General features: G+C 46.1%; 1 protein-coding gene across 4 annotated transcripts in view; it reads left to right on the top strand.

The window, feature by feature from the left end:
• UBE2K (ubiquitin conjugating enzyme E2 K) overlaps positions 1 to 27,798 on the top strand; it is a 253,971-nt gene that overhangs the window by 190,509 nt on the left and 35,664 nt on the right. For 2 of the 4 annotated variants that reach the window (XM_029589191.1, XM_029589215.1), the window contains one exon: positions 7,672 to 7,800. The exons of 1 other annotated variant lie outside the window; for it this stretch is intronic. In XM_029589191.1, coding sequence (XP_029445051.1) covers positions 7,672 to 7,800 — 129 coding nt within the window. Of the gene's footprint in view, positions 1 to 7,671; positions 7,805 to 25,774; positions 25,790 to 27,798 lie in introns of those variants that run through there. One more of the 4 variants, XM_029589198.1, reaches the window with a different exon arrangement.

The following is a 27,798-nucleotide window of genomic DNA, read 5'->3' as shown; positions in this document are numbered from 1 at the left end:
ATCTGGTCATGGGCCCTGTCCCACAGGAGAGTGCTTAGGGCTATGCTCCTGACTGGAGTGGAGAACGTGTTAGCATATAGACTGAGTCATGCCTTCAGACCCACAAGTGCTTTCTGGACCCCAAGGGATTGCGGATCGGATATTCCGCTTCTGGGGGAGCCCAAAAATGGATCTTTTTGCATTCCCTTGCAACAGGAAGGTACCTCTGTTCTCCAAACCAGCCTCAGATGCCCTTGCCTGGCATTGGGGCGAAGGTCTTGTGTATGTGTATCCTCCAATTCCCTTAGTAGTGATAACTGTTTTGAAGCTTCACAAGGAAAAGGGGACTATGATCCTCATAGCCGCTTATTAGTCGAGACAGGTCTGGTTTCCACTCCGACAGGAGCTGTCTGTTCGGAGGCCATTCAGTTTGGGGCTTCCCCAGGTCACATAACTCAAGATTGAGGAGGTTGAGATATCCCAACCTCCATACCCTGTTGCTCACAGCCTGGATGTTGAGAGGTTAGTTTTGCTACCACTTTTCTTTCAGAAGATGTGTATCTGGTCCTGGTGACTTCAAGAAAGCCTTCTGCTAGAAGGTTCTATGGACTGAAATGGAGAAAGTTTTCCATGTGTTGTGTGCAAATGGCCCTAGATGCATTCTCCTGCCCCACACAAAAACTGCTTGATTACCTTCTACACCCTTTGGAAGCTGGCTTGAAAACCAACTCCATTAGAATTCATCTGAGTGCAGTTGGTCCATACCACCATGGTATGCCCATCTCTGAGCCTATAGTTTTGTGTTTCATATAGGGCCTGCTGAAGCATTTAAGCCTCCCCTAAGGCTTCCCGCTGTATCTTGGTGACCTCAACATGGTGTTAACTCAGCTGATGAAAGCTCCTTTTGAGCTGCTGCACACCTGTGACCTGAAGTACCTGTCATGAAATGTCCTACTTTTGGTGGCGGTCACTTCAGCATGCGTACGTTTCCTAAGTTCCTGCCTAAGCTGGTGACAGACTTCCATCTTAACCAGTCCATTGTCCTGCCAACATTCTTTCCCAGGCCCCATTCGCACCAAGGCGAACGAGCCCTGCAGAGTTTGGATTGCAAGCAAGGCTTAGCCTTCTGCCTAGAGTGGACAGATGCTATAGACAGTCCACCCAACCTTTTGTTTCTTTTGATAGAAATAGGTTGGGCATTGCCATTGCCAAATAGACACTATCAAATTGGCTAGCAGATTGCATCTCCTTTTGTTAGGCCCAGGTGGGACTGTATCTTGGGGGTCATGTCAAGGCTTATTCTGTCCGAGCCATGGTAGCGTTAGTGGCCCACTTGCGAACAGTTCCTGTGGAGGAGATCTGCAAAGCTGCAATGTGGAATTCTCTCCACTCATTCACATCTAACTATTGCTTGGATAGGGATGGCCAATATGATAGTAAGTTTGGCTAGTCTGACTTTTAGAATTTATTTGAAGTGTATAACCAAACTCTCTCCCACCTAGGGCCCATTGTTTGGGTTCAGGCTGTCTCGCTGTCTTTTTACCAGCAACACTATTGTTATTATGCCCGTTGGCACCTGGCTAGGTGTTCGTTGGTCTCCTTTTTATGTTGGGGGACAGCCTGTAGCTAGGCAATCACCCATGTGTGAGGACTACCATACTGCTTGTGCTCAGAGAAAGCAGAGTTGTTTACCTGTACTAGGTGGTCTCAGAGGGCAGCGGGATGTTAGTCCTCCTGAAGCTAGATGGCCACCCTGCAGAGTTGGGTTTCAACTGTTTTTTTGAATTATTTCTTATTCTGTGCTATAAGACTGAAGAGGGAACCCCACATGGATGCGTGATATAAGCATGCTGGGCATGCTCAGTATGGCAAGTCAAAGTTCTAGAAAGTTTGACATAAGTTTTCCGTGTCGGGGCTTCATCTGATGATGCCACCCATGTGTGAGGACTAACATCCTTATAGGTAAGCAACTCTTCTAAACACCTGAATGATAGTTGCAAAATGATGATGCAGAGGTCTTCTGCAGGAACTAGGTTTCTATTAGGAAGAGAGAGAGCATAGAGGTGGCCCACAAAAATATAGAGCTACAGTATATACTGTCTTATACATTGTTTGATATGTTGGCACTCTCTCCTTAGTATAGTTGTCTTACTCCAAAATCTGACTACAGGTGTGGCCCAATGATCTATATAATATGATACATATCAAACCAAGTCTGTTAGGAACTTATTTATCATGTGTCTTTTCCTTGGTATGCTCTGCTTTCTTTTCAGTATTTTGATGAATAATCGTCTAGAAATATTCACAATTTATTTTATCCCTATAAATGCACTATTTACAGATGTTTACTTAGCTTTGCAGGCTGTCATTGTAAAAAATGAAATTGCTATTTTCCTAGGACAAGCAGGATGGTAGTCCTCACATGTGGGTGACATCATCTGATTGAGCTCGGCACGGAAAACTGAGCATGCCCAGCCTGCTATCTGCGCGTCCACGCAAACTCCCCCTTCAGTTTCTTCTTTTCTGCGGTGCAGTTGCCTTGCGGTCCGTGGAGCTCCACTGTTTTGAATTTTTTCCTCGATTTTTCGAATTGTCTTTTCTCTCCTCATGGGGTCCCCCTTCGCAGTCGGTGCCCTCCCGGTACAGTGGGTCCTTTTTCAGCCTTTTTTCTCAATCTTGTGGTCGATTCCCAACCTCCTGGTGTCCGTCAGCCATCAACTGCACACCAGGTCTTTTTTATGGCATCGACGGTTTTTGTTGGTGCCGCCAGTGCACATGGACTATGTCCATTATGGACCCGCATGAGGTTTGTATCCTCTGCCTGGGGGCCTCACATAATGTCTGTGGGTGCCGTCTGCACAATCAGATGACACCCAAGGGGCAGCGTGTGCACCTCGACAAAATGGAGAAGCTTTTTGAGACCCCGAAATCCTCCACTCCTCCGTCAGTTGCTTCGACACCCAAGGATCGCAGAGAACCGTCCCCCATCTCGGTCTCTCATGGTCCTCTTGGTTTCCACCCCAAAGGATCGTGGAGAGGGAGATCGATCCTCAGTGGTCTCTCCCCTCCCCCAGATCTCGGGGTCATCAACATCCTATGCACTTGGGAAAGATCAGGCCGAGCATCAGAAGCGTTCCCAGAAGCTCCGGCACAGGTCACCATCCCGAGACTGTGCCATTTCCGGGGCGGCATCGGCAGCCGCTGAACCAGCATCGAAGTGGCACTGGCCACCGGAGGCCCCATCCGGAGCCCCCGATAGCCCGAGGCGTTCCCCACCGATATCAGTGTCAAGCGCCATGCCACCTCAGGGACCTAAGGATGAGCCGGGTACGTCTTGTCCCTCTCCCATCAGTCCTGACCACTGAGGACTTCAGGAGGAGTTGGACAGCAGGGTGCAATCAGCAGTGCTCAAAGCACTGCACGGTGCTGAGATACCGGTGCCATCAGCCCCCATACCGCTGCCCGAGCCTCTGCCATCGATGTTGGCACCCTTGCTGGAGTGTCTGGACGTCCTTGGCGCCCTGTCGACACAGCCAGTGCCCGAGGGGCCTTCGATGCACCACCAGCCACCAACGCCCTCCACTGGAGCGATCCCGATCCCCAGGTCCTCCAGGGAAGATGAGGCCACCGGAACCGGGCGCCCTCGCCCAAGGTTTCCCGAGCCGCTGCCAGGCCCTTCCAGCTTGCCACGGCCGATGACCCCCTTGATGACCCCCTTGATGACCCCCTTGATCCTGCATCCTCCAAAACCCTTGGAGCCCAGGGGTCGATGCCCCTCATGGCCCCCGCCCTCGGCGCTCTGGCCCAAGTGAGGAAGGAGGGTCCTTATGACCCTTGGGGTGATGACTCCACAATTCGTCCTCGGAGTACTCGACGACCCGCTCTCGGAGCCCTCTCCTCCGGCCGGAGGTCCAGGATCAGCTGATCGATCTCCCCTATACAGGCGAGAACCTGTTCAGGGACAAGGTCCGGGATGCAATAGCACAGCTGAAGGACTACAATGAAGCTCTCCAGCTACTGTCCACTAGTCCCTCAGAAGGGCCGTCCTCAGCCTAGAAATCCTCCAGGCAAGGCGCTCATAAACCTTTCTACCAGCAGAGAAAGTATTACCCTCCAGCTGCTCGGACTCGCATGCCCCAGACTAGTTCTAGGGGTCATCTCTGCCAGCAGTGGGCTCTCAGACCCCAACCGGCGCCCCAGCAAATCATGGCCACGGGCTTTTGACTGGCAGCGAGGGAGTCAGCTGGCAGTTCCCTTGGCACCCAATCCCCCTGTCAACAGCAGGCTATTCAGCTTCGCCCAGCACTGGGAAGGGATCACCTCTGACCACTGAGGCCTTTCCATCATACGCCAGGGGTACTGTCTGCGCTTTGGCCGGCTCCCAGAGACCTGTCCATCATGGGGTTCATCCGCCCATTTGGTCATTTTTCAACAAGAACTTTCCGCCCATCTCATAGCGAGCACTGTGGAACCTGTCCCTCGCAGACAGCAGGGCCACTGGTTCTTGTCGAGGTATTTCCTTATCCCAAAATGGAATCCTTGACCTCAGGGCGCTGAACAAGTTTCTCGTAAGAGAAAAATTCAAGATGGTCTCCCTGGACACGCTGATCCCACTCCTCTGAAGAGGAGACTGGCTCTGCTCCCTTGACCTGAAGGAGGCATATGCACACATTGCGATCGTCCCCAACCACAGGAAGTATTTCTGCTTCGTGGTGGGGAATGCACATTTTCAATACAGAGTGCTGCCCTTTGAGCTGGCATCAGCCCCACGCATCTTCACCAAATGCTTGGCGGTGGTGGTTGGCTACCTCAAGCGTTGCTCGGTCCATCTGTCCCCATATCTGGACGACTGGCTGGTCAGGAGTGACTCCCATTCCAGAGCCTTGCAAGCTCTGACCCTGACGGTTCTGACCCTGCAGACTGTGGGGTTCGTCATCAACTTCCCCAAGTCGCACCTCTGCCGTCCCCGCAGCTGGACTTCATAGGTGCCAGGTTGGACACAGCACAAGCGAAAGCCTTCTTGCCAAAGGATCGGTCGGCTGCCCTCTCCTCGCTGGCCACCCTCATCCGGCCTCCGTCCATGTGACACCCTTAGCCTGCCTCCACATGCGGACCCCTCAGTGGCCCTTGCGGACTCAGTGGCAGCAGGCATCCCAGGATCTAGAGGCTTTGGTCACGGACCCTCTCAAGCAATCCCTGGTCTGGTGGGAAGCCCTCCCCAATTTAGAATGCGGGCTTCCAGCCCGCGCCGCTTCAGGTGACCCTCACCACCGATGCTTCTCCTCAGGGGTGGGGAGCCCACATGAACAGCCTACACACTCAAGGCCTTTGGACAACCGCCGAGCCACATTGCCAGATAAACTTTCTGGAGCTTCAGATGATCCTGTATGCCCTGTGGGCTTTTCGGGATCAGCTGTCATCCAAGGTAGTTCTGATCAGGATGGACAACCAGGTCGCGATGTGGTACATCAACAAACAGGGCGGCACAGTGTTGAAATAATATTTCAACATGAAAAGCCATCGCTTATCCCTGGAGTGATCAACAACAAATAGGACTATTTGAGTAAACTTCATCAGGCTCATTCCTCCTCTGCCAGGAGGCAGTGCAGGTTTGGAACTGGGCTCTTTCCCAAGGGTTGTATCTGCAAGCGACCTACCTGCCGGGTCACCTCAACACGCTGGCAGACCATCTCAGCTGGTCCTTCCAGCCACACGAGTGGTCCCTCAACCCTGCAGTAGTGGCAGAGTTATTCCGCCGCTGGAGTGCTCTGGATGTGGACTTGTTTGCCTCCCCTCTCAATCACAAGGTGAGCAGGTTCTGCTCCCTCATAGCGGGGAATGGTCATCCGGCCTGCGATGCCTTTTCCCTTAACCGGGGGCAGAGCCTCCTGTATGCATACCCACCTTTTTCACTCCTCTTGCGGACTCTGTTGAAGCTTCAGAGGACGGGGAAGAACCATGATTCTCGTGGCACTCTCCTTGCCTCGGCACGTTTGGTTTCCACTCCTCCAGGACCTGTCTGTGCAAGCGTGGCGCCCAACCTCATCTCACAGAAACGAGGCACTCTGCGCCACCCGAACCTCCGGGCACTAGCCCTCACGGCTTGGATGTTGAGCGCATGTTCCTCCAACCATTCCAGCTTTTGGACTGTGTTTCCCAGGTCCTGATCAAGTCCCAGAAACCTCCAACCAGGAAGTCCTACTCCTCAAAGTGGAAACGCTTTTCCAGCTGGTGCGGAGTGCATGGGTTGGACACCTTCTCCTGCCCTCTCCTCCAGCTGTGGACTACCTGTCTAAGTCTGGGCTGCAAACTAGTTCAGTCAGAGTACACCTCAGCGCTGTCAGCATGTACCACCGAGGTGTCGCTGGAATGCCCATTTCGGTCCAGCCCTTAGTTGGCCGCTTTATGCGGGGTCTCCTTCAATTGAAGCCCCCTCCGGCAGTGTCCTGAGACCTCAACGTGGTCTTGGCAAGACTGATGCGACTTCCATTGAGCACCTGCAGTCCTGAGGTCTGAAGTTCCTCACCTGGAAGGTCATATTCCTGGTGGCTCTGTTTACATACGCACCATACACGTGGTTCTTCTATGACCATGTGGTCCTGTGTACGCATCCTAGATTCTTGCCCAAGGTGGTGACTGATTTCTACATCAATCAGTCTATCATTCTCCCTACCTTCTTTCCGAGGCCACATTGCCATCCAGGGGAACGTGATCTCCATACCCTGGACTGTAAATGGGCGCTGCCTTTTACCTAGACTGCACAGCGAGCCATATACAGTCCCCCCAGCTCTTTGTGTCTTTTGACCCCAACTGGCTGGGGGCAGCGCTGGGTAAGCAAACCTTATCGAACTGGCTGGCGGACTGCATTGCCTTCTGCTATATGCAGGCAGGCCTCCAGCTCGCCAGCAGAGTGAAGGCTCACTCTGTGCGGGCTATGGCGGCGTCGGTGGCCCATATGCGTATGGTCCCTGTTGCTGAAATTTGCCGGGCTTGCTACCTGGAGTTCTCTCCACACGTTCACAGCTCACTATTACCTTGACAGGGATAGTTATCAGGACAGTGCCTTTGGTCAGTCTGTCCTGCACAACTTATTCCGGACTTGAACCCAACTCTCTTCACTCATGCTACTTGTGGGACCTGACCGCAGTCCCGCAGTTGTGTTGTGACCGTTAGCACCTTGTTCGGCCGCTGTTGGGCTCTCTGGTTGAAAGAAGTGTTCTGGAGCTCTGTACTCACCCAGATTTGAGGACTACCATCTTGCTTGTGCTAGGAGAAAGCGCAGTTGCTTACCTGTAACAGGTGTTTCCTAGGACAGCAGGATGTTAGTCCTCAGGAATCCCACCCGCCTCTCCACGTTGTTGGGTTCACCTTTGGTCTATTTATTTTAGCTCATCAGCTTTGCTTATGTTACGAGACTGAAGGGGGACGTTGCATGGGCATGCAGTTATTAGCAGGCTGGGCATGCTCAGTCTGCTGACCAAAGTTTCTAGAAACTTTGACAAAAGTTTTCCTTGCCGGGCTCCATCTGATAATGTCACCCACATGTGAGGACTAACATCCTGCTGTCCTAGGAGAACACCTAGTTACAGGTAAGCAACTGCGCTTTCTTTACCCATCTAAATTAATCATTAGAATTAAGAAAGTCCTTGGTTACATGTTGTATGTCTTTCATTTTGTTTTGTTTTCCTGTAGTATAAACAAAATCCAGAAATGTTTAAACAGACAGCTCGACTTTGGGCGCATGTGTATGCCGGAGCACCAGTGTCTAGTCCAGAATACACGAAAAAAATAGAAAATCTTTGTGCAATGGGGTTTGATAGGGTAAGTAATCCAAAGCACTATAGAAAACAAACTTGTAAATACACACAGGCTACAATAATGCATAAATAATGAAAAATAAATAATAAAAATCTACAGGATCTAAACAAAGTAGATAACAAATAGAAGGCACATAACTTCAACACCAAGGGCCCAAAGAAAATGCATGAGCAGCAGATGTTTAAGATGCCTGCAGCAACACCCAGAAAAGACAAAGCAGAAAGGATCACAGCACAACTTAATTGCTAAAAGCGAGAGGAACCCAAAGAATTCCAAAACAGAAAGAGAAGTTGAGTGTGAGGAAAAATAATGCTGAATGACACAAACAGAAGCTTAAAGGTCTAATGGCGGCATTCTTAGGCCACCTTTTGACCACAGCTTGCTGGGAACTGCTACAGTTAATGCTGGCCCCATTTAAAAGGCTCCATTAATGTCCTATATCTCATTCTAGTTCAGTATCTCATCTCTGTGACTTGATGAAGTCTGGTCTGAAAGAAAACTGCACAGCTTGCAATTCCAGTTGGAGGGAGGTAAAGGAGGTAGACAGTATAGCAGTGAGGTTTGGAGGGGACAGAGATTGCATATCAGAGTTATACGTGTTTAAAGTGTGAATAATTTTTTTTCCACAGGAAATCGAGACTTGGCTTGTAGTAAAGTCCTGCACTTCTTGTTAGCCAGCTTTTTTGCCTAGCCTTATATTGCCAGATTTATTTAGTAGAGCTGGAAAGAGGGATTCACAAATTGAAATCCATGATCCAGAAATGTTTGGCTTGTAATTTGACAGTGACTATACAGTTGCCAAAATGATAATTATAACTCAGCAAAAACACTTCAAAAGTATTTTTTAAGTACTCTGACTTGAGTTGTAAAAAGTTAACAATGGAAACTTCAAAAAATGTACCCAGATACATATTCTCAGAATCAGCTATTTTAAAGTAATTTTCAGTTCAACTGTTGTTATTTGTGAAATTAAGGGCACTCAATTGTGCCCTTAATTTTACAAAGCTACCTGCAAATTTGCCAGTTTATAGCTTTAAAACTACAAATAATTAGATTTTGGTTAGATATGTTCATTGCAAATATTTAATTATAATTTATTTTCTTCATATGATCCTAACTCCTAAAACAAATTGATAGAACACAAAGCTAGATAACATTCTCCATGGACAGGCAGGGCTGTATTAGCCATGATATGTGGATGACATCATTCCAATGGTGCTGAATGGACTGTCTTTTAGCTCATAGAGCTTTTGCTTCAGAGCATATATGGGAGTTTCCACATGGCTGTTGTCTTAAAGGCCTCAGTCTTTTTTCATTTGAGCTTCAGCATAGACATGTCCCCTTTCTCATTGTTTTCGTTTAATGATATTTCTTGATATTCTTCAGTTTTATAATTTTTTATACTATTGGGTGCTGTTTAAAAAAACAAACACCACATGCTCTCAAAAGATCTTTCGCCGTCTTTAGACTGCAAGAGATGAACTCAGTTCTTTACAAGTTGAAAGAATAAAAAAAAGTACCAATTCTCTCACCAAAAATTTTATAAAGATGGGAACAAAACAGGGGGCCTTACTCGCCAGAGTGCTAAAGAAACAAAAATCTCAAGACAGTAATAGGTAGTATCAGGACTCCTAAGTGAGAGTTCACGTACCACATGCAGACTATTAATGAGACCTTCAAATTACTTTATCAAACACTATACAGAGCCCCAATAGAAAATAGAGAAAAAGAGAAAGATGAGTATTTGAGGGGAATAGAATTTCCACAATTAACTGAAAGACAGATCGACAGGCTCAAAGTCCCCATCACTGAAGGAGAGGTCTACAGAGCAGTTATGATGAGTCTCCCTAAAGGAAACGTCCGGGACCAGATTGTTTCCACATTCATTTTTTTTTTTAATTTAAATTTGAGATTGCCAATAGGCTAAAAACAGTAATTGATTACCTTAGGGATAACCTGACAGTCCCTCATACTCTGTCTGATGCAGTGATCATACTTCTGCAGAAACCTGGTAGGGATGGCTAGATCCTGGTTCTCACTGCCCAATCAACTTATTAAACTCCGATATAAAAATCTTGGCAAAATTACTCTAACTGCGCCTTGAATTGGTGATGCCCACCTTAGTGCATGAGGATCAAATGGGCTTCATTAAATGGTGCCTATCGACCATGAATACAAGAAGACTGTTTGAAATTATTGCTGTGGCTAAGAAAACAGGTATAGCAGAGATCGTGGTCTCATTAGACACAGAAAAAGTGTTTGATCGCCTTCAATGGCCCTTTCTTTTTTTAAAATTTGGAGAAGTCTGGCTTCCCACCCGACTTTAGAGATTTCATTCATATCTTATATACTTATCCTAGAGCCAAGATATTAACTAATGACCTCTCTTCTGACCTCTTCCCTACCGCCAGGGGCACCAGACAAGGATGCCCCCCTTTCGCTGCTACTCTTTAATCTTGTCATAGAAACCCTGGCTCACATAAAACCCCCCTCTCCTCCCGGCGTCATCCTTTCTCCTCCACGACCGAGCCCGAAGAGGATCGCCCAAGCTGCGGTGAACTGGGCCTGCGCGTTCGGCTCGGAAGCCCGTCGGGGTAAGGCCTCCTTGTTCCGCACTCGCCCCACACGGGCTCCCGCTCCGACCACCGGCCTGCATCGATCGACAGGGCCTACCTCTCACGCCGCTCCATCTCCGATCCGCAGAAAGACAGCACCGCTGCCACAACGAGGCGCGCCCCCACTGTCGCCTGATTGACGTCAGCAAGCTGTGACCGGCAGGGTTGTTAAAACCCCCCTCTTCCCGGCATCGCGCGCCGAAGGAGCGCGACAAAGGGGCCCGCCCCTTTGTGCGCCCCTTCGTGCGTCCTTTGTGAAACACCAAGAAAGTATCCTCTATAACTCCCTTTTCGTCTGGTATTCATCTGATTTTTCCTTAACTCCCAGTTCCCTCCCCTATTGACCTTCTGCCTATCCTCCCTCCCACCATGCCACCCCATTCATGCAACTGTTTCAGCCCTTACCAAAGAAGATACCCCTCAAAAAATTTTTTCACTTCCTCTAACCCTTCCACGCGAATGCAAAGGCGTCTTACCCCTATTCCCATATCTTCTCTCAATAAATTCTTAAACCTATTCCTCATCTCGCTAATCCTTTTCAATGCCCAATCCCTACAAAAAAAAACCTCACCTACTCCATGACCGCCTCACTGATTCCCAACCGGAAATCTGTGCTGTAACCGAAACATGGTTCAAACCTTCAGACACTCCACTTATAAATCAGCTTCCCTTCGATATCTATGATATTTTTTCCACTCCCTGCAAAAAGAAAAGAGGAGGAGGACTTCTCCTCATTGCCAAAAAAGATCTCAAACTAACCCCCCCAAAAAATGCAACATCCCCAACCTATACAAAGTAAGCCTTTTCAAATCAAACTTTTTACAAATTTGCCTAGTTTACACCCCCCCCCCTCCCCCGGGCCTACTAGAAAAAGACCCCTCCCCCTCATCGAATTCCTTGCCGTCTCACTCTCTCCTGACCTTCCTACTATTCTTGGTGACTTCAACCTACATGCAGACTCCACACCTCTAACTCCTTCATGCGAAGCGTTTATCTCCTCTCTAGATGCGATGGGCCTTACACAGATCATACACTCTCCTACCCACAAAGCTGGACATACCTTAGACCTGATTTTCACCAACTCCTCCATCAACATCACCCACTCCCCATATTGCCTCACCGTCCCTTGATCCGACAATTCAATCATTAAAACCACCCTTGCCCTACATCTGCCTTCTCCCTCTACACCGCCTCAGGACCAATCCTTCCAATTCCGCAAGACCTGCTCATTAGATGCTCTCACAACAGCATGCTCCAATATCCCCAATCTTCTTGACCTGAACTCAGCTGATAACGCCGTCTCTTCCTGGTCAGATATTACCCTCAACATTGCAAACCAACTATGCCCCATCTCACAAAAAACCATCAAACCTGCCAACGCAAACAAAAAACCATGGTTCTCCTTCGAGCTCAAGAACCTTAAAACCCACCTCAGAAAAGCTGAAAGACAATGGCGCAAACACCCCTCACCCACAACCAAAACTATCTACTACCAACACATGCATGAATACAGGAAAACCATTCAAAAAACAAAAAAGGAATATTACGCCAAGAAAATTCACCGCTTCCAATTTAATGCCAAGGCCCTTTTCACCCTAATTTCCAACCTCACCAAACCCAATACTACACTACCTCAAGAACCCACCTCACAAAAACGCTGTAACGAGATAGCACTTTTCTTGAAGAACAAAGTATCTTCCATCACTGCCAAATTCGCTCCTAATTCCAGCAACATCGCACTTCCCATCAACAACACGTCCGCATCCCTCTCTTACTTTGAACCCTGCTCCTCCATTGAAATTGAAAACACATTAAAAAAGATGAGACCATCCTCCCACCTCCGTGAAACTATTCCCACCAAACTCTTACTATCCATTCCAAAAACCATAGCCAAACCTCTTTCAAATATCTTAAACTGTTCCTTAGAACAAGGCACAGTCCCCAACACTTTAAAACATGCCGTTGTCAAACCTATCCTAAAAAAAACCCTCCCTTGATCCCACCAACCTAGCTAACCTCAGACCCATCTCAAACCTCCCTTTCCTCTCCAAGGTCTTTGAAAAAATTGTAAACTCTCGCCTGTCCAACTATTTAGATCAAAACAATATCCTCCCACCCTCTCAATATGGATTTCGGAAAAACCTTAGCACCGAAACCCTACTACTCTCCCTTACAAACACTTTAATCAAAGGAATGGACTCTGGCAACTCCTATCTCATAGCTATGCTAGATATTTCCGCCGCCTTTGATACCATAAATCACCACATCCTCTTCAACATTCTTATCAGTATCGGTATCTCTGGAACTGCCCTCTCCTGGATAAAATCATATCTTCTAAATCGCCACTACACCGTCACCAAGGATAATAAAGAATCCGACCCTATCAACCTCGATTGCGGCGTTCCCAAAGGCTCCTCCCTCTCTTCTACTCTGTTTAACATTTATATGCTCCCTCTCACATCACTCCTCTCTAAACTAGGTTTCACGCACTTCATCTACACCGATGATGTGCAAATTCTCCTCCCTTTCACAAACTCCCTACTCTCTGCCCTCCAAAACTGGGAAGCATGCCTATCCTCCATTAACCTCCTTCTCATCAGTATGCACTTGTCTCTCAATCCCCAAAAAACCGAACTTCTCATCATCTCTTCTAAACACTCCTCAATCCACATTCCTCCCACCTTCGCCCCCTCCACCTTCCCAAACCAAACACGCAACCTTGGTGTCATTCTTGACAATCAACTCACCTTTAAACCCTATATCAAATCTATCCTTAGCAACTGCTATTTCAAACTGCAAACCCTAAAAAAACTTAAACCCCTTTTATACTTCTCTGACTTCCGAACAGTACTCCAGTCTCTTATTTTCTCTAAAAACTGCCCCTCTTACAATGGAATATATAGAGTGTGTCAGATTGGCCCTTTAAAAGAGTCTGTCTCTCTCTCTTTCTGTCACTTGTGAGTATGCACGTAAAGGCTCCAACACATGTGTGGTAGGGATTATTTTAAATGTTATGCATGTACTTGCACATATGATATAAAATTGAGTGTATTTTTGCTCACGTGCACCATACACGTTTATGGGTGCACATGTGCACCTTTTAAATTTACTTATTAGGCAGAAAGCATCTGCTAATTTATTGTGGACATCGCATAAACTGCTGGCCTTTAGCCAAGCCATTCGGAGTGACAATGAACAGGTTGTCATGGCAAACACTTTGTATATTGATTGATTGAGAAGGTGTATACATTCGTCTGCTTCTGGGGTGGCTCTGGATATGATGTGCTGCCCCATCAACTGGGGCAAGGAATAGTTTGTTTCTGAATGCAATCAAATAACTGATGTGTGGGAATGAGCATTAAGTATTAACTCTGGGACACTTATCGCCAAAGTTGTATAGCTTTCTGGTATCTTTCCCTGGTAGAATGCCAGACTGCACACCCCAGATGCAGAAGAATACATATACCATCTATTCAATCAGTATATAAAGTGTTTATTTGATATGACGACCTGCTCATCATCCTCCATTGGAGCACTATGAATGGCTTGACTAAAGGCCAGCAGTTTGTGAAATGATGTCCACAATAAATTCGCAGATGCTTCCTGCATAAGAGGTTACCTCTTTGGAAACAAACTCTTGAGAAATGGTCACTCAGATCAAAGAGCAACAAGTAGCAGTCTAGTTTCTCTCAACCAGCTCGGAGCAACAGTTGCTTTTAAGCATTCATGCATTCCAGCAATTTCAATGTTATCATGTACTATCTCTGCTTCCACAACAGCAACAACTTCCGATTCAAGGCTGGCAGCTCAAGAGGCATTAACTGAAAGAGGTACAGCAGGTCCAGCCAAAGCCTGGACCATGTTTTTGAACAGTCTCGAAATTCAGCACTCATCCCCTTCGGTAGAGGGGAGTATTCATCTCTACCTGGATGAGTAGTGCAAAATCACCAAAGATCACTGGGTACTCAAGGTTGCGGTTACTGCTTGCATTTTTCTCAGCTTCCAGTGCTTTCCCATTGTTCAGCCTTAAATTCGGATCCTTCTCTTACAGCGCAGCTCCACCTGGAGATGGAGTTGCTTCTCAAAAAGTGGAGAACAATTCCTTCCTGACCAACATAATTGGAGTAGAACCACTGGCTATTTCCTTATCCCGATGATATCCGGGGAACTGAGACCTATCCTGGATTTACGAAGTCTGAACAGTAATCTATTACAGGAGAAATTCAAGATGAATTCCCTCCACACCACTTTGCCCTTCATCCAGGTGGGGACTGAATGTATATCCTGGATCTGAAAGATGCATATGCTCACATACCCATCTATCCTTCCCATTGGCACCGTCTGTACTTTGTGGTGGAATCCTCTCACTACTAGTACCAAACGTGCCCCTTTGATCTTTCAGTGACACCAAGGGTCTTTGCCAAGTGTAGTAGCAGTAGTGCATCTTTTTCATCAGGGCATCTGTGTCTTCCCTTAACTAGACAACTGGCTAGTTACAGCTGCTCCCAGGAGGGGGTGTAGACCCATCTGCAGAAGACAATTCAACTTCTACAATCTCTTAGGGTACCTAATAAATTTTAAAAAAACTGACCCCTGATCCCCTCTTAGAAACTCAGATTCATCAGGGCATGAATAGACTCTACAGGAGAGACCGTTTTTTCCTGCATATTGTGCTGATGTCCTTGGGTCCCTAACTTATCGCTTGGTGTGGATGGATCAGACAACTGCCAGGGAAATACTGGTTGTTCTGGGACATGGTTTTTCTAATCTTCTTCCACATGTCCATCCTACTATAGGGCTTCCACTCCCAATGGAACCAGTTAACTCTTTCTTCGACAACTCTAAATGTCTCACAGGGAATGAAAAGGGAGCTTCAGTGGTTGTTAGTTATTTTACATATTTTACAGGAGGTAGCCCCCCTCGGTCTCCTTCCCCATCAGGTAATGTTAGTGACAGAATGTCCACCAATGGATGGGGGGTACCTACAGGTCCCTTACATGTGTACAACAGTTTCAAATCAACTCACTGGAGATTTGTATAATCAGCTATGCCTTTAGTGCTTTCATGTCTCTCTTTGGGAGATAGAGAATTCTCATCAAAATCAATAACCAAGTAGCCATGTTTTATGTCAGCAAGCAAGGAGGCACTATGTCATGGACTCTCTGCAAAAGAGGATAAGGATATGGGAATAGGTGTGCAGCCATCAAGTTGTTCAGCAGGCAACTTGCCTTCCAAGGATTTCCAACACGTTGGCAGATTGCCTCAGCACGGTGTTTCATCCTCACGAATGGTCCCTATATCAGTCAATAGCCAACAGACTGTTTGACCTTTGGGGACACCCTCAATTGATTTCTTTGTGTCAGAGGAAAACAAAGTTCAAAGACTTTGTTCCATTCTTCCAAGTGACCTCAGATCCGCTCTGGATGCTTTTCTGCTCAGTTGGAATATAGATCTCGTGTATGCTTTTCCACCAATTCTGCTAATAGCCAGGACAGTGCAAAAAAGTGTTCAAGGACCAAGCCAAACTGATACTTATTTTACCAGCATGGCCCAGACAAGTGTGGGTCTCGTTCCTAGTAAAACTGTCCATCAGCCCCCTGATTCCTCTAAGGGCCAATCTATCCTTATTGACTCAAGAAGAGGGTCATCTTTATGATCCAAACCTTCTCTCAATTTGACAACCAGGATGTTGAGCTCTCACTGATTGCATCTCTTGCCTTACCGTGGCCTTACTAGTATCCACCAGGAAGCCTTCAGCTAGAAGGGCTTACAACTTTAAATGGAAACTGATTTTGTCTTGGTGTCAACAAAGCTTCCTGGACTTGTTTGTATGTGAACAGAGAGAGCTGCTTCAGTACCTGGTCTTTTTTTTCCTCCTCAGGGCACAGTACCTTGTCCGTCAAGGTACATTTCATTGCCATAGCAAGTTACCATGTTCAGGTAAGAGGGTAACTTACCTGAACATGGTAACTTGCCATGGTAACTTTCATAAACTTTGACACATTAGTGTCAAAGTTTATGAAATGTTTGTGGCCGAACCACCGGTTTCATGTATAAATGTCATTCTGGCACAGCTTATGAAGCCACCCTTCAAGCCAATGCAGTCAGCTTTGTTGCTCACATGGTAAGTGTTATTTGCTTAGTAGCACATGGTTCGGAGGGAGATATCTTCAAAGGATTGTAATGACGCATTAGAATTAGGGCATCCCAACAGTGAGTTTCCATTAATAAGAAAAGTAATGCAAGTGCCTGTAATTAAAAACTCACCTGAGCTAAAACATTCCAATTTATCCCTATCAATTAGAAAGCAGAATGAAAATACAAACAAAAACCACACTTTGAAATGTTTGTATGCTAATGCCAGAAGTCTAAGAAGTAAGATTTATTTATTTATTTATTTATTTAAGGTTTTTATATACCGGCATTCATGAAAATCACATCATGCTGGTTTACATATAAACAGGAGTGCAATAAATACATCAAACTGGAACTATCATGCAGGAAAAAGCAGTTACAAATAACAGGGACTGATGAACTGGGAGAAGATGGAAATAAAGGAAGAGATTAGTAACGGCTACAAACTATGTACAGAGAGAAGGAGAAAAGCTGCTTGTTTTAAATATGTAGTAAAAAACTTAAGACTTGGTTATTCAAGCAAGCCTTTCCGGACACAACTCAATGACACAATCCAATAACTCCTAAATCACCTTGCCGTTTGTTTATAACATTTATCTATTTTGTATACTACATTTAAATTGTATATTGTTTAACCATTTTCTATCCTCTTTTCTATTTTTCCTACTCCAAGTTTGGCCACCTTGTTAAATGTAACTGTACCTTCTGTCACCACAGTTCTAGTTCTTTGTTCTTAAGTTCTATGTATTTTATTGCACCCCCATTCTATGTAAACCAGCAAGATATGTTTTCATGATTGCCGGTATATAAAAACTCTAAATAAATAAATAAATAAATAAATGTAGTAGGTGAAGACATTAGATTGTGTCTGGGAAGGCTTGCTTGAACAGCCAAGTCTTAAGTCTTTTTCTGAAGGTTGGGAGGCAGGGCTCCTGTCTGAGATCGGGTGGGATGGAGTTCGATAACAGTGGACCAGCTGTAGAAAGGGCTCGATCTCTTAAGGTTACATGTCTGGTAGTTTTGGCGGGAGGTACTTGGAGAGATCTTCTGTATGCATCTCTGGTAGGTCTTGAAGAGTTGTATATCTGGAGAGGGATTTACAGGTCAAGTGTGGTGAGTTGATGGATGGTTTTGTATATAACAGAGATAGATTTGTAGATGATTCTGAAGTGTATTGATAACCAATGAAGATCTTTTAGGATTGGAGAAATGTGGTCTTTTTTTCCTGGTGTTTGTCAGTAAACGGGCTGCTGCGTTTTGTACCATCTGAAGCGGTTTGGTGTAGGATGAAGGGAGACCTAGTAAGAGAGAGCTACAGTAATCTAACTTTGAGAAAATAATTGCTTGGAGGATCGTTCTGAAATCTTGAGCGTGGAAGAGAGGCCTTATCCTTTTTAGCACTTGGAGTTTGTAGAAACAGTCTTTGGTAGTTCTATTGATGGAAGCCTTGAAGTTCAACCGATTATCTATTATCACTCCTAAGTCTCTCACTTGAGTGGTTGGTAGGTTGGCTGGATGAGTAGCGTTAGAATTGCTGTTCTCAGGAGAGATGAGTAGAAGTTCGGTCTTGGAGGAATTTAGTACAATGTTTAGGCTGTTGAGGAGGTGCTTGATTTCTTGATGGCAGGTTTCCCAAAAGTCAAGTGTTTTCGAGTATGTGTCTTTAATAGGGATAATGATCTGGATATCATCCGCGTAGAGAAAATGTTTTAGGTTGAGGTTGGTGAGGAGTTGGCAAAGCGGTAGAAGGTAAATGTTAAATAGTGTCGGAGACAATGAGGAGCCCTCTGGGACTCCTATGGTAGAGTCGTAGCGTGATGATTCTTTGTTCTGGAGTTTGACCTTGTAACCTCTGTTGTTGAGAGAGGTTTTGAACCAGGATAGAACGGTCCTGGTAATTCCTATGGAAGATAGCTGGTTAATGAGGATGGAATGGTTGACAGTGTCGAAAGCTGCAGAAAGGTCTAGTAGGATCAGTAAGAAAGATTCACCTTTGTCTAGACCCATGATGAGATAGTCTGTCAGGGAGGTAAGGAGGGATTCTGTACCTAGATTTTTGCGGAAGCCGTATTGTGAAGCGAATAGGAGTTTGTTGACTTCGATGTAGTCTGATAGTTGAGAGTTCACTAGTTTTTCCATAATCTTAGCAATGAAGGGGAGGTTGGCTATTGGACGGAAGTTATTAGGGTCTTGAGGGTCAAGGTTTGGTTTTTTCAGGAGAGGTTTGATTGAGGCCAATTTGAGGTCGTCTGGGAAGGAACCTTGGGATAGAGAGCAGTTAATGATGTCTGCCAGTGTTTTGGAGATGGAGTCTGGAATTGACAAAAGAAGTTTGGTGAGGATATGATCCACAGGATGAGAGGCAGGTTTCATTCTTCTTAGAATGGCTTGTATCTCAGTAGAGGAGACGGGTTCAAAGGCTTCCAGGCAAATGTTTTTGAAGGAAGGCTGCAGAGAAGTCGGGAGGGCGGCGATGTTGGAGGGCAGTTGGGTTAGGAGGCTGATGATTTTATTTTGGAAAAATAGTGCAAGTTCTTCGGCTTTGGATTGTGCTAGATTACTGGGAATTTCCGGGGGGTTGATCTGGGTGAGACTTGATACATAGGCGAAGAGGGCTTTGGCGTCAAAGACCAGGTTGTGAATCTTAGACGCATAATAATCCCTTTTTGATTTTGAGGTGTAGGACTTGTACTGATGTAATGTAAATTTATCCCAGGACAAGCAGGATGCTAGTCCTCACATATGGGTGATGTCACCGAACGGAGCCCAGGCGGGAAAACTTTCTGTCAAAGTTTCTAGAAACTTTTGACTGGCCCTGTGAGGCCACTGAGCATGCCCAGCATGCTATGATATTCTCTGCCACAGGTGTCTCTCTTCAGTCTTCGTTTTTCCGCGCTGCAGTTTGCATCGCGGTGTAGGAGCCTTTGAGAAGTTTCTCAATAACTTCGTGACTAAAAAGTCACATATATTCATCGATATTCTCTGTCACAGCTCTCAGGGGTTTTTTTCTTCACCGGCTGGTGAGTACCCTATTCTCATATTATTCTCTTTAGGAGAAATTTTTTCTCACAGAAAATTCTGTTTTTACCTCGATGGCCGTCGATCGCACAATGGCTACCGGTTTTAAAAAATGTCCGGTATGTGCCCGTAAGATGTCGTTAACGGATCCACATCTCGAGTGCATAATTTGTCTTGGTGAAAAACACGACGTACAAAATTACCTGCAGTGTGCCGAAATGACGCCGAAAACAAGAAAATCCCGACTCGAAAAGATGGAACATTTGTTCCACTTACAGTTAATACCATCACCTTCGACGTCATCCATATCGTCTCCGGCCGGAGCGACAAAGCGCTTACTGCTTAAAAAACCCACCCCGGGACCGTCGGGAGATCGTTCCTCCTCCTCGTCCACTTCGACATCCGCTGACCCGCAAAAGTCTAAACATAGACATAGACACAGACGGTCATCGACGACTGAGTCAGAGTCCCACGATCCGTCGACTACAAAGCGGCCACGTCTGGAGGAAACCTCGGGGTCTCGGCCTACTCCTCCGATCTCGACACCTGAACCCCTGCAGGGCCCTGCAGCGGTTCCAATGCCTCAGCCTTCGCCACCGCTTACAGCTGCTCTGGTACCAACAGTTGTAACGCCGGAATTGTCTGAGATCATCAGACAAGCGATTTCAAAGGCTTTCAAGGAGCAACTAATTCCGACGGGATCGTCGATGCCGATGCTTCCAGCATCGATGCCGGCCATGTTGCCGATGCCGGTGGGACCACCGATGCCGGTGTCCTCCATGACGCCGAGGACACTAGAGGAATCGACGTCGACACCACGGATAATCACCACGTCAACGTCCATCTACGCGCAACTACCATCGACTGCTACGAGGTCTATGTTACCACCTCCATCGGAGAAAAGACCTCTGTCGACGTCAAGACCAACACTAATACCATTGACACCCATACCTATGGATGACTATGAGGTCCATGACCTACCAACTCTACAGCGTCTACTTCAGAGATATCAAGATGTCATCGACACCTTACCCAAAAAACCTGATAAACAGGTTTTTCCATCTACTCCAGCTGAAGACCCATTACCAGGTCCATCAGGTCTGCACTTTCCAAAAAGATCCACTCATAGACAAGAGGAAGAGGAATCCTGGGACAGCCAAGATACAGAATCCTCTTCAGAGGATTTCATGTCTGATCCCTCCCCTCCTGACTCCAGAAAGAAGTCTCCACCTGAAGATCTGTCATTCTCAAATTTTATACAGGACATGGCAGACACCATCCCCTTTAAGTTGGAAGCGGAACAGGACTCTAGGCAACATACTTTAGAGGTCCTGCAATTTGTGGATCCCCCAAAACAAGTTTTAGCCATCCCAATCCACGAAGTGCTGTTAGACTTACAGCACTGCATCTGGGAACACCCATCTACAGTGCCAGCTGTAAACAAAAGAGTGGATTCATCCTATTTGGTACAATCAACTCCAGGGTACCAGAAAGCTCAACTACCACATCAATCTGTGGTAGTTGAATCTGCGCAGAAAAAATCAAAAAGAATCCGGCCTCATTCCTCCAACCCACCTGGCAAGGATCATCACTTCCTTGATTCCTTGGGAAGGAAGATCTACCAATCTTCAATGTTAAACTCCAGAATCTCTGCATACCAGCTGTACATGACACACTGGAAGCAGATGGAGGAACTCACCAACTCACTGCCTGAACAGCTTCAAGAACCTGCACAAGCCATTGTACATAAAGGCCTGGAAGCAGGTAAACATGAAGTAAGGGCAGCCTACGATAGTTTTGATACTGCATCCAGGACTGCAGCTGTGGGCATCTCTGCACGAAGATATGCATGGCTTAAGGCCTCTGACCTCAGGCCTGAGGTCCAAGAAAAGTTGGTTGATCTTCCATGCAAGGGAGATAACCTATTTGGAGAAAAAGTTCAAGAGGCAGTCCAGCAATTGAAGGAACACACAGAGACTTTACGTCAATTGTCTCAGATGCCTCAGGATCCTTCCTCACAGCCTCCTCGTCGGCCTCCTCGGAGAGAAACAAGGAGGCCTTACTATAGACCGCGCAGATACTACTCCCAGACATCAAGGGGTAGATCCACCAGGCCTCAGCAGCAACGTGCCCAAACTAGACAGCCAAGGGACCCCGTCCTCAACCCCCACTTCAGACGGGCCCTGCTACTGGGTTTTGAGATACAGCCCAGAGAACAAACCACTCCTTTAAATCCTCACACACAACTTCCAGTGGGAGGAAGGATATCCCACTTCTACACTCACTGGGAAACAATAACAACAGACCAATGGGTGCTCTCTATAATTGCTCAAGGATACAAACTAAATTTCCTGTCAATTCCACCAGAATTTCCACCGAGAGCTACCCCACAACAAGAGTCTCAACTAATTCTTCTTCAAACAAAATTATCCACCCTTCTGAAAATCAGGGCAATTCAGTTAGTGCCCCATTCTCAGAGGGGCAGAGGATTCTACTCCCGTTATTTCCTCATTCCAAAGAAAACAGGAGGCCTAAGACCCATCCTAGACCTCAGAAATCTCAACAAATTTCTAAAGAAAGAAAAATTCAGGATGGTTTCCCTAGGCACCATGCTTCCTCTTCTTCAAAAAGGAGATTGGCTTTGTTCTCTGGATCTTCAGGATGCTTATACTCACATCCCAATATACCCTCCTCATCGCAAGTACCTGCGCTTCATGGTGGGCCATCAACATTACCAATACAGAGTCCTTCCCTTCGGTCTCTCCTCTGCTCCCAGAGTATTCACAAAGTGTCTAGCAGTCATTGCAGCACATCTACGCAAAAGAGATGCTCATGTATTTCCATACCTAGATGACTGGCTCATCAGAAGTCAGTCTCTATAAGGAGCTCTCGAGTCTCTCAATCAAACAATTACAACTCTACATTCAGTGGGTTTCTTGGTCAATTACCAGAAATCTCATCTCACACCAGTACAGCTACTTCAATTCATAGGAGCAGAATTGAACACCAACCTGACAGAAACAATCTCATCACTAGCAAGGTGGTTCACATCACAAACACACGTAACAGCTCACCTGTTTCTAACTTTACTAGGCCACATGGCCTCTACAGTTCACGTCACACCCATGGCATGTCTAGCCATGAGAATAACACAATGGACTTTACGATCACAATGGACCCAAGCCATTCAACCACTTTATTCTCCAATTCAAGTAACCCACCAACTACGTTCTTCTCTACTGTGGTGGGTGAACAAGGACAATTTGTGCAAGGGCCTACCCTTTCAACAACCAGTTCCACAAATAACTGTGACTACAGATGCATCCACCTTGGGTTGGGGAGCTCACATACGGAATCTCCAAACACAAGGCACTTGAACAAAACTCGAAGCAACATTTCAAATCAATTTCCTGGAACTTCGAGCTATACGTTATGCTCTACATGCCTTCAAAGACTGCCTTACACACAAGACTGTCCTGATCCAAACGGACAACACAGTAGCCATGTGGTACATCAACAAACAAGGAGGGACAGGGTCTTACCTCCTTTGTCAAGAGGCAGCTCAGATATGGGGTTGGGCCCTGAGCAACTCCATGTTTCTCAAAGCCACTTATCTGGCGGGCATTCACAATGTAGTGGCGGACAGACTCAGTCGTCAATTCCAACCAAACGAATGGTCCATGGATCCTGCAATAGCAACCAGGATATTTCACCTTTGGGGACATCCAACAGTAGACCTCTTTGCATCACATCTGAATCACAAAGTAGACAACTACTGCTCCCTATACAACCGGAACAACAAGCTAGCCAAGGACGCATTTGCTCGCCCTTGGAACTCGGGCCTACTCTACGCGTATCCTCCGATACCACTCATAACCAAAACTCTAGTGAAGCTACAACAGGACAAGGGGCCCATGATACTCATAGCCCCATATTGGCCTCGACAAGTATGGTTCCCCACTCTCCTCAACCTCTCAGTCAGGGATCCCATTCGTCTAGGAGTAGCTCCCACTCTCATAACTCAGGATCAGGGTCGGTTGCGCCATCCCAACCTCCAATCCCTAGCCCTGACAGCATGGATGTTGAAAGCTTGATTTTACAACCACTCAATCTTTCATCCAACATATCTCAAGTACTTATAGCTTCACGTAAACCTTCCACACGGAAGAATTATGCTTCCAAATGGAAAAGATTCACTTTGTGGTGCACGCAAAACAACATAAATCCTTTCACTTGCACTACAAATTCTTTACTAGACTACTTATACCATCTTTCAGAATCTGGTCTCCAGACTTCATCTGTAAGAGTACATTTAAGTGCAATCTCTGCTTACCATAACCAGGTAGCGGATGCACCTATCTCCACACAACCTCTTGTCAGCAGGTTTATGAGAGGTTTGACTCACCTCAAACCACCAATTAGACACCCAGCCACACCATGGGATCTAAATTTGGTTTTATCAAGGCTTATGCGTTCTCCCTTTGAACCCATACATTCCACTGACCTAAAATTTCTTACATGGAAGACTATTTTCCTCATAGCCATTACATCAGCTAGAAGGGTGAGTGAGTTACAAGCACTTGTCACATATGAACCTTTTACTAAGTTCTTACATGACAGGGTGGTTCTCCGTACTCATCCTAAATTCCTCCCTAAGGTGGTTACGGAATTCCACTTAAACCAATCAATAGTCTTGCCCACATTCTTTCCACGGCCTCACTCTCATCAAGGAGAAAGGGCCTTACATACCTTGGACTGTAAACGTGCTTTATCCTTTTATCTCAACCGCACTGCAGTCCACAGGAAATCCAATCAGCTTTTTGTTTCCTATGACCCAAACAAACCTGGTAACCCAGTGGGGAAACATATTCTATCCAACTGGCTAGCAGATTGCATACAATTTTGTTATGAACAAGCAGGCCTTCCTCTCCAAGGGCGAGTAAAAGCACACTCAGTAAGAGCAATGTCAACCTCAGTAGCACACTATCGTTCAGTGCCAATCCTTGACATATGCAAGGCAGCAACATGGAGTTCTCTTCACACCTTTGCAGCTCATTACTGTTTGGACAAGGAGGGAAGACAAGATTCAACCTTTGGACAATCTGTCTTAAAGAACTTGTTTCCAGTTTAATCCCAACTCCTTCTACATCCAACCTGCTGTGATCTTCGTCTGACTCATTCAACAACAATACTTCACTGTTGCCTTCATAAAAAATGACTCAGACTCTAGCTTGCTATTCACCCATATGTGAGGACTAGCATCCTGCTTGTCCTGGGATAAAGCAAAATTGCTTACCTTGTAATAGGTGTTATCCCAGGACAGCAGGATGTAGTCCTCACGAAACCCACCCGCCACCCCACGGAGTTGGGCCTCAGACTTTTATTATTTTATTTTTGCTAACGCTTTATGCTATATAACAGACTGAAGAGAGACACCTGTGGCAGAGAATATCATAGCATGCTGGGCATGCTCAGTGGCCTCACAGGGCCAGTCAAAAGTTTCTAGACACTTTGACAGAAAGTTTTCCCGCCTGGGCTCCGTTCGGTGACGTCACCCATATGTGAGGACTACATCCTGCTGTCCTGGGATAACACCTATTACAAGGTAAGCAATTTTGCTTTGTAGGCAGAGAGAGTGCTAGCGCATGGGGTTTTACGCCATATTGCTTCTTTCTGTCTTAAACTTTGTTTTAGCCTTCTGAGCTCATTGGTGAACCAAGGTTGTCTATTGGAGGCATTAGGGTGGGATTTTTTTTATAGCTGGTGGGCAGAGCTTGTTAGCTATAGTTTCTGTTATGTTCCAAGAACGTAGGGCCGTGTTTGGATCGGAGAGGTCTATGAGGGGAAGGTGTGAAGCCAAGTGGGAGAATTAGAATGTAAACCAGTGAATGATGACATAGACTTAATTGACATCTCAGAGACATGGTGGAAGGAGGATAACCAATGGGACAGTGCTATACCGGGGTACAAATTATATCGCAATGACAGAGAGGAGCATCTAGGAGGCAGGGTGGTACTTTGTCCAGGATGGCATAGAGTCCAACAGGATACTGTGCATGAGACTAAATGCACAATTGAATCTTTATGGGTAGAAATACCTTGTGTGTTGGGCTAAAATATAGTGATAGGAGTATACTACCGTCCACCTGGCCAAGATGGTGAGACAGTGAAATGCTAAGAGAAGTTAGGGAAGCTAACCAAATTGGTAGTGCAGTAATAATGGGAGATTTCAATTATTCCAGTATTGACTGGGTAAATGTAACATCAGGACATGCTAGAGCAGGGGTCAGGAACCTTTTTGGCTGAGAGAGCCATAAACGCCACATATTTTAAAATGTAATTCCATGAGAGCCATACAATATGTTTAAAACTAAATACAAGTAAATGTGTGCATTTTATGTAAGATCACACTTTTAAAGTACAATAAGTCTCTGAAAATATTACACCAGGCCTTAAGACACCAATACATCTCCTATTAGGAAAACGGACCAAGTCAGGCTGCTATAGAGTCCTACACAGAAACTACACGCCAGCAGAAAACCTCACCTGAATCACGTGCTGTCCCTCACCTAACATAGAATAAAGAGACCAAAACGCATAACAAGAAGCATGCAGACAAAAACTGAATTGGAAACTGCAACAAGCCAGAGTCTCTGTATGCAGTGTAACAAAGGAAAAAAGAAACATCACACATCCTTATAAAACAAATCAAGAAATATAAAATCATCAGCAGTAAAACTGTACTAACAAAAAGAACATATTTCGAAACAGCTGATGAGTGGAATATCCAATAATTAAAAACTCATATAAAACATTTCCAGATACCAACAAAATATTTCAAAATAGCAGACACAAAGATCCAGTAATGAAAAATAATAAGGATACAAAAATTTTTTTGCTCTGCATACCTGGGAACGTTTGATATCCAGGTGTCCTGAGATTGTTCTGAATTAGCAGGAGGTGGGGTGGTTTGCTTGGAACTTTCTCCTCTCTCAGTCACATACCAGCGCTCTCTCTCACACTGGCTCTCAATGACACACCTATACACACATGCTCTCAGTCACTCACATATACAAATGTTTTTTCTCTCTCACTTATATAGGCTCTTAATTACACATTTACACACATGCTGTCTATCTTTTCACGCTTACACACACACACAGGCTTTCAATCACATAAATACATGCTGTCTTTTTCTCTCACACACAGACTCTCATTCACATGCTTACAAACATGTCCTCTCTTTCTCTCATTTACACCCAGGCTCTCAATCACATACTCACATGCTCCCTCACCTAAATCAGCTCTCAATCACACACAGACACACATGGTCTCTCTCTCTCATTTAAACACAGGCTCTCAATCACATACTCACATGCTCCCTCACCTAAATCAGCTCTCAATCACACAGACACACATGGTCTCTCTCTCTCATTTAAACACAGGCTCTCAATCACATACTCACATGCTCCATCACCTAAACCAGCTGTCAATCAGACACAGACACACATGATCTCTCTCTTACTTATACACACAGGCTCTTAATCATACATACACATGATCTCTCTCACACACAAAGGATCTCAATCATACACACATACTATTTCAAACAAACAGGTTTTCAATTACAAACTTACACATGCAGGTTCCCAATGGTAAACTTACATTCATGCTCTCTCTCTCACAGGCAGGATCTCAATCACAGACATACTCTCTTTCACATATACAGGCTCTCAATCATTCACATACATGCAATCTCTCACTCACACACACAGGATCTCAAACACACATGCTTGCTCGCTCATTCATTCACTCTCTCTCTCCCCCCCCCCCCCCCGGGAACTCGCGGCAGCAGCAGCCACCTCCCAACGCTAACCTCCTTCATTTTCAGCCCTCGCGGAGGCGAAGGCGGAGTCCCATCGGCCGCGGTTGAAGATTTTCATTTTCCTCCGAGCCGCGCTGCAGTCTTCTTCCCGCGCAGGCACCCGATGCTCTCCACTTCCTCTTCCGGGCCGCGGGAAGAAGAGAGCACCGGCGTACTCTCTTCTTCCCGCGGCCCGGAAGAGGAAGTGGAGAGCATCGGGTGCCTGCGCGGGAAGACCCGCGCAGGCACCCGATGACTCCAGCGCTGGCACCCGGCTGACACCCGATGACTCCCGCGCAGGCACCCGGATGACTCCAGTCGGCGTGCTCTCTTCTCCTCCCCCCCGCAGCCCGGAAGAGGAAGTGGTGA

Source organism: Rhinatrema bivittatum, chromosome 1 (genome assembly GCF_901001135.1).
Source record: "Rhinatrema bivittatum chromosome 1, aRhiBiv1.1, whole genome shotgun sequence".
Classification (NCBI taxonomy): Eukaryota; Metazoa; Chordata; class Amphibia; order Gymnophiona; family Rhinatrematidae; genus Rhinatrema; species Rhinatrema bivittatum.
Note: the sequence above shows the minus strand (reverse complement) of the source record. Positions and strands in the feature narration are given on the sequence as shown.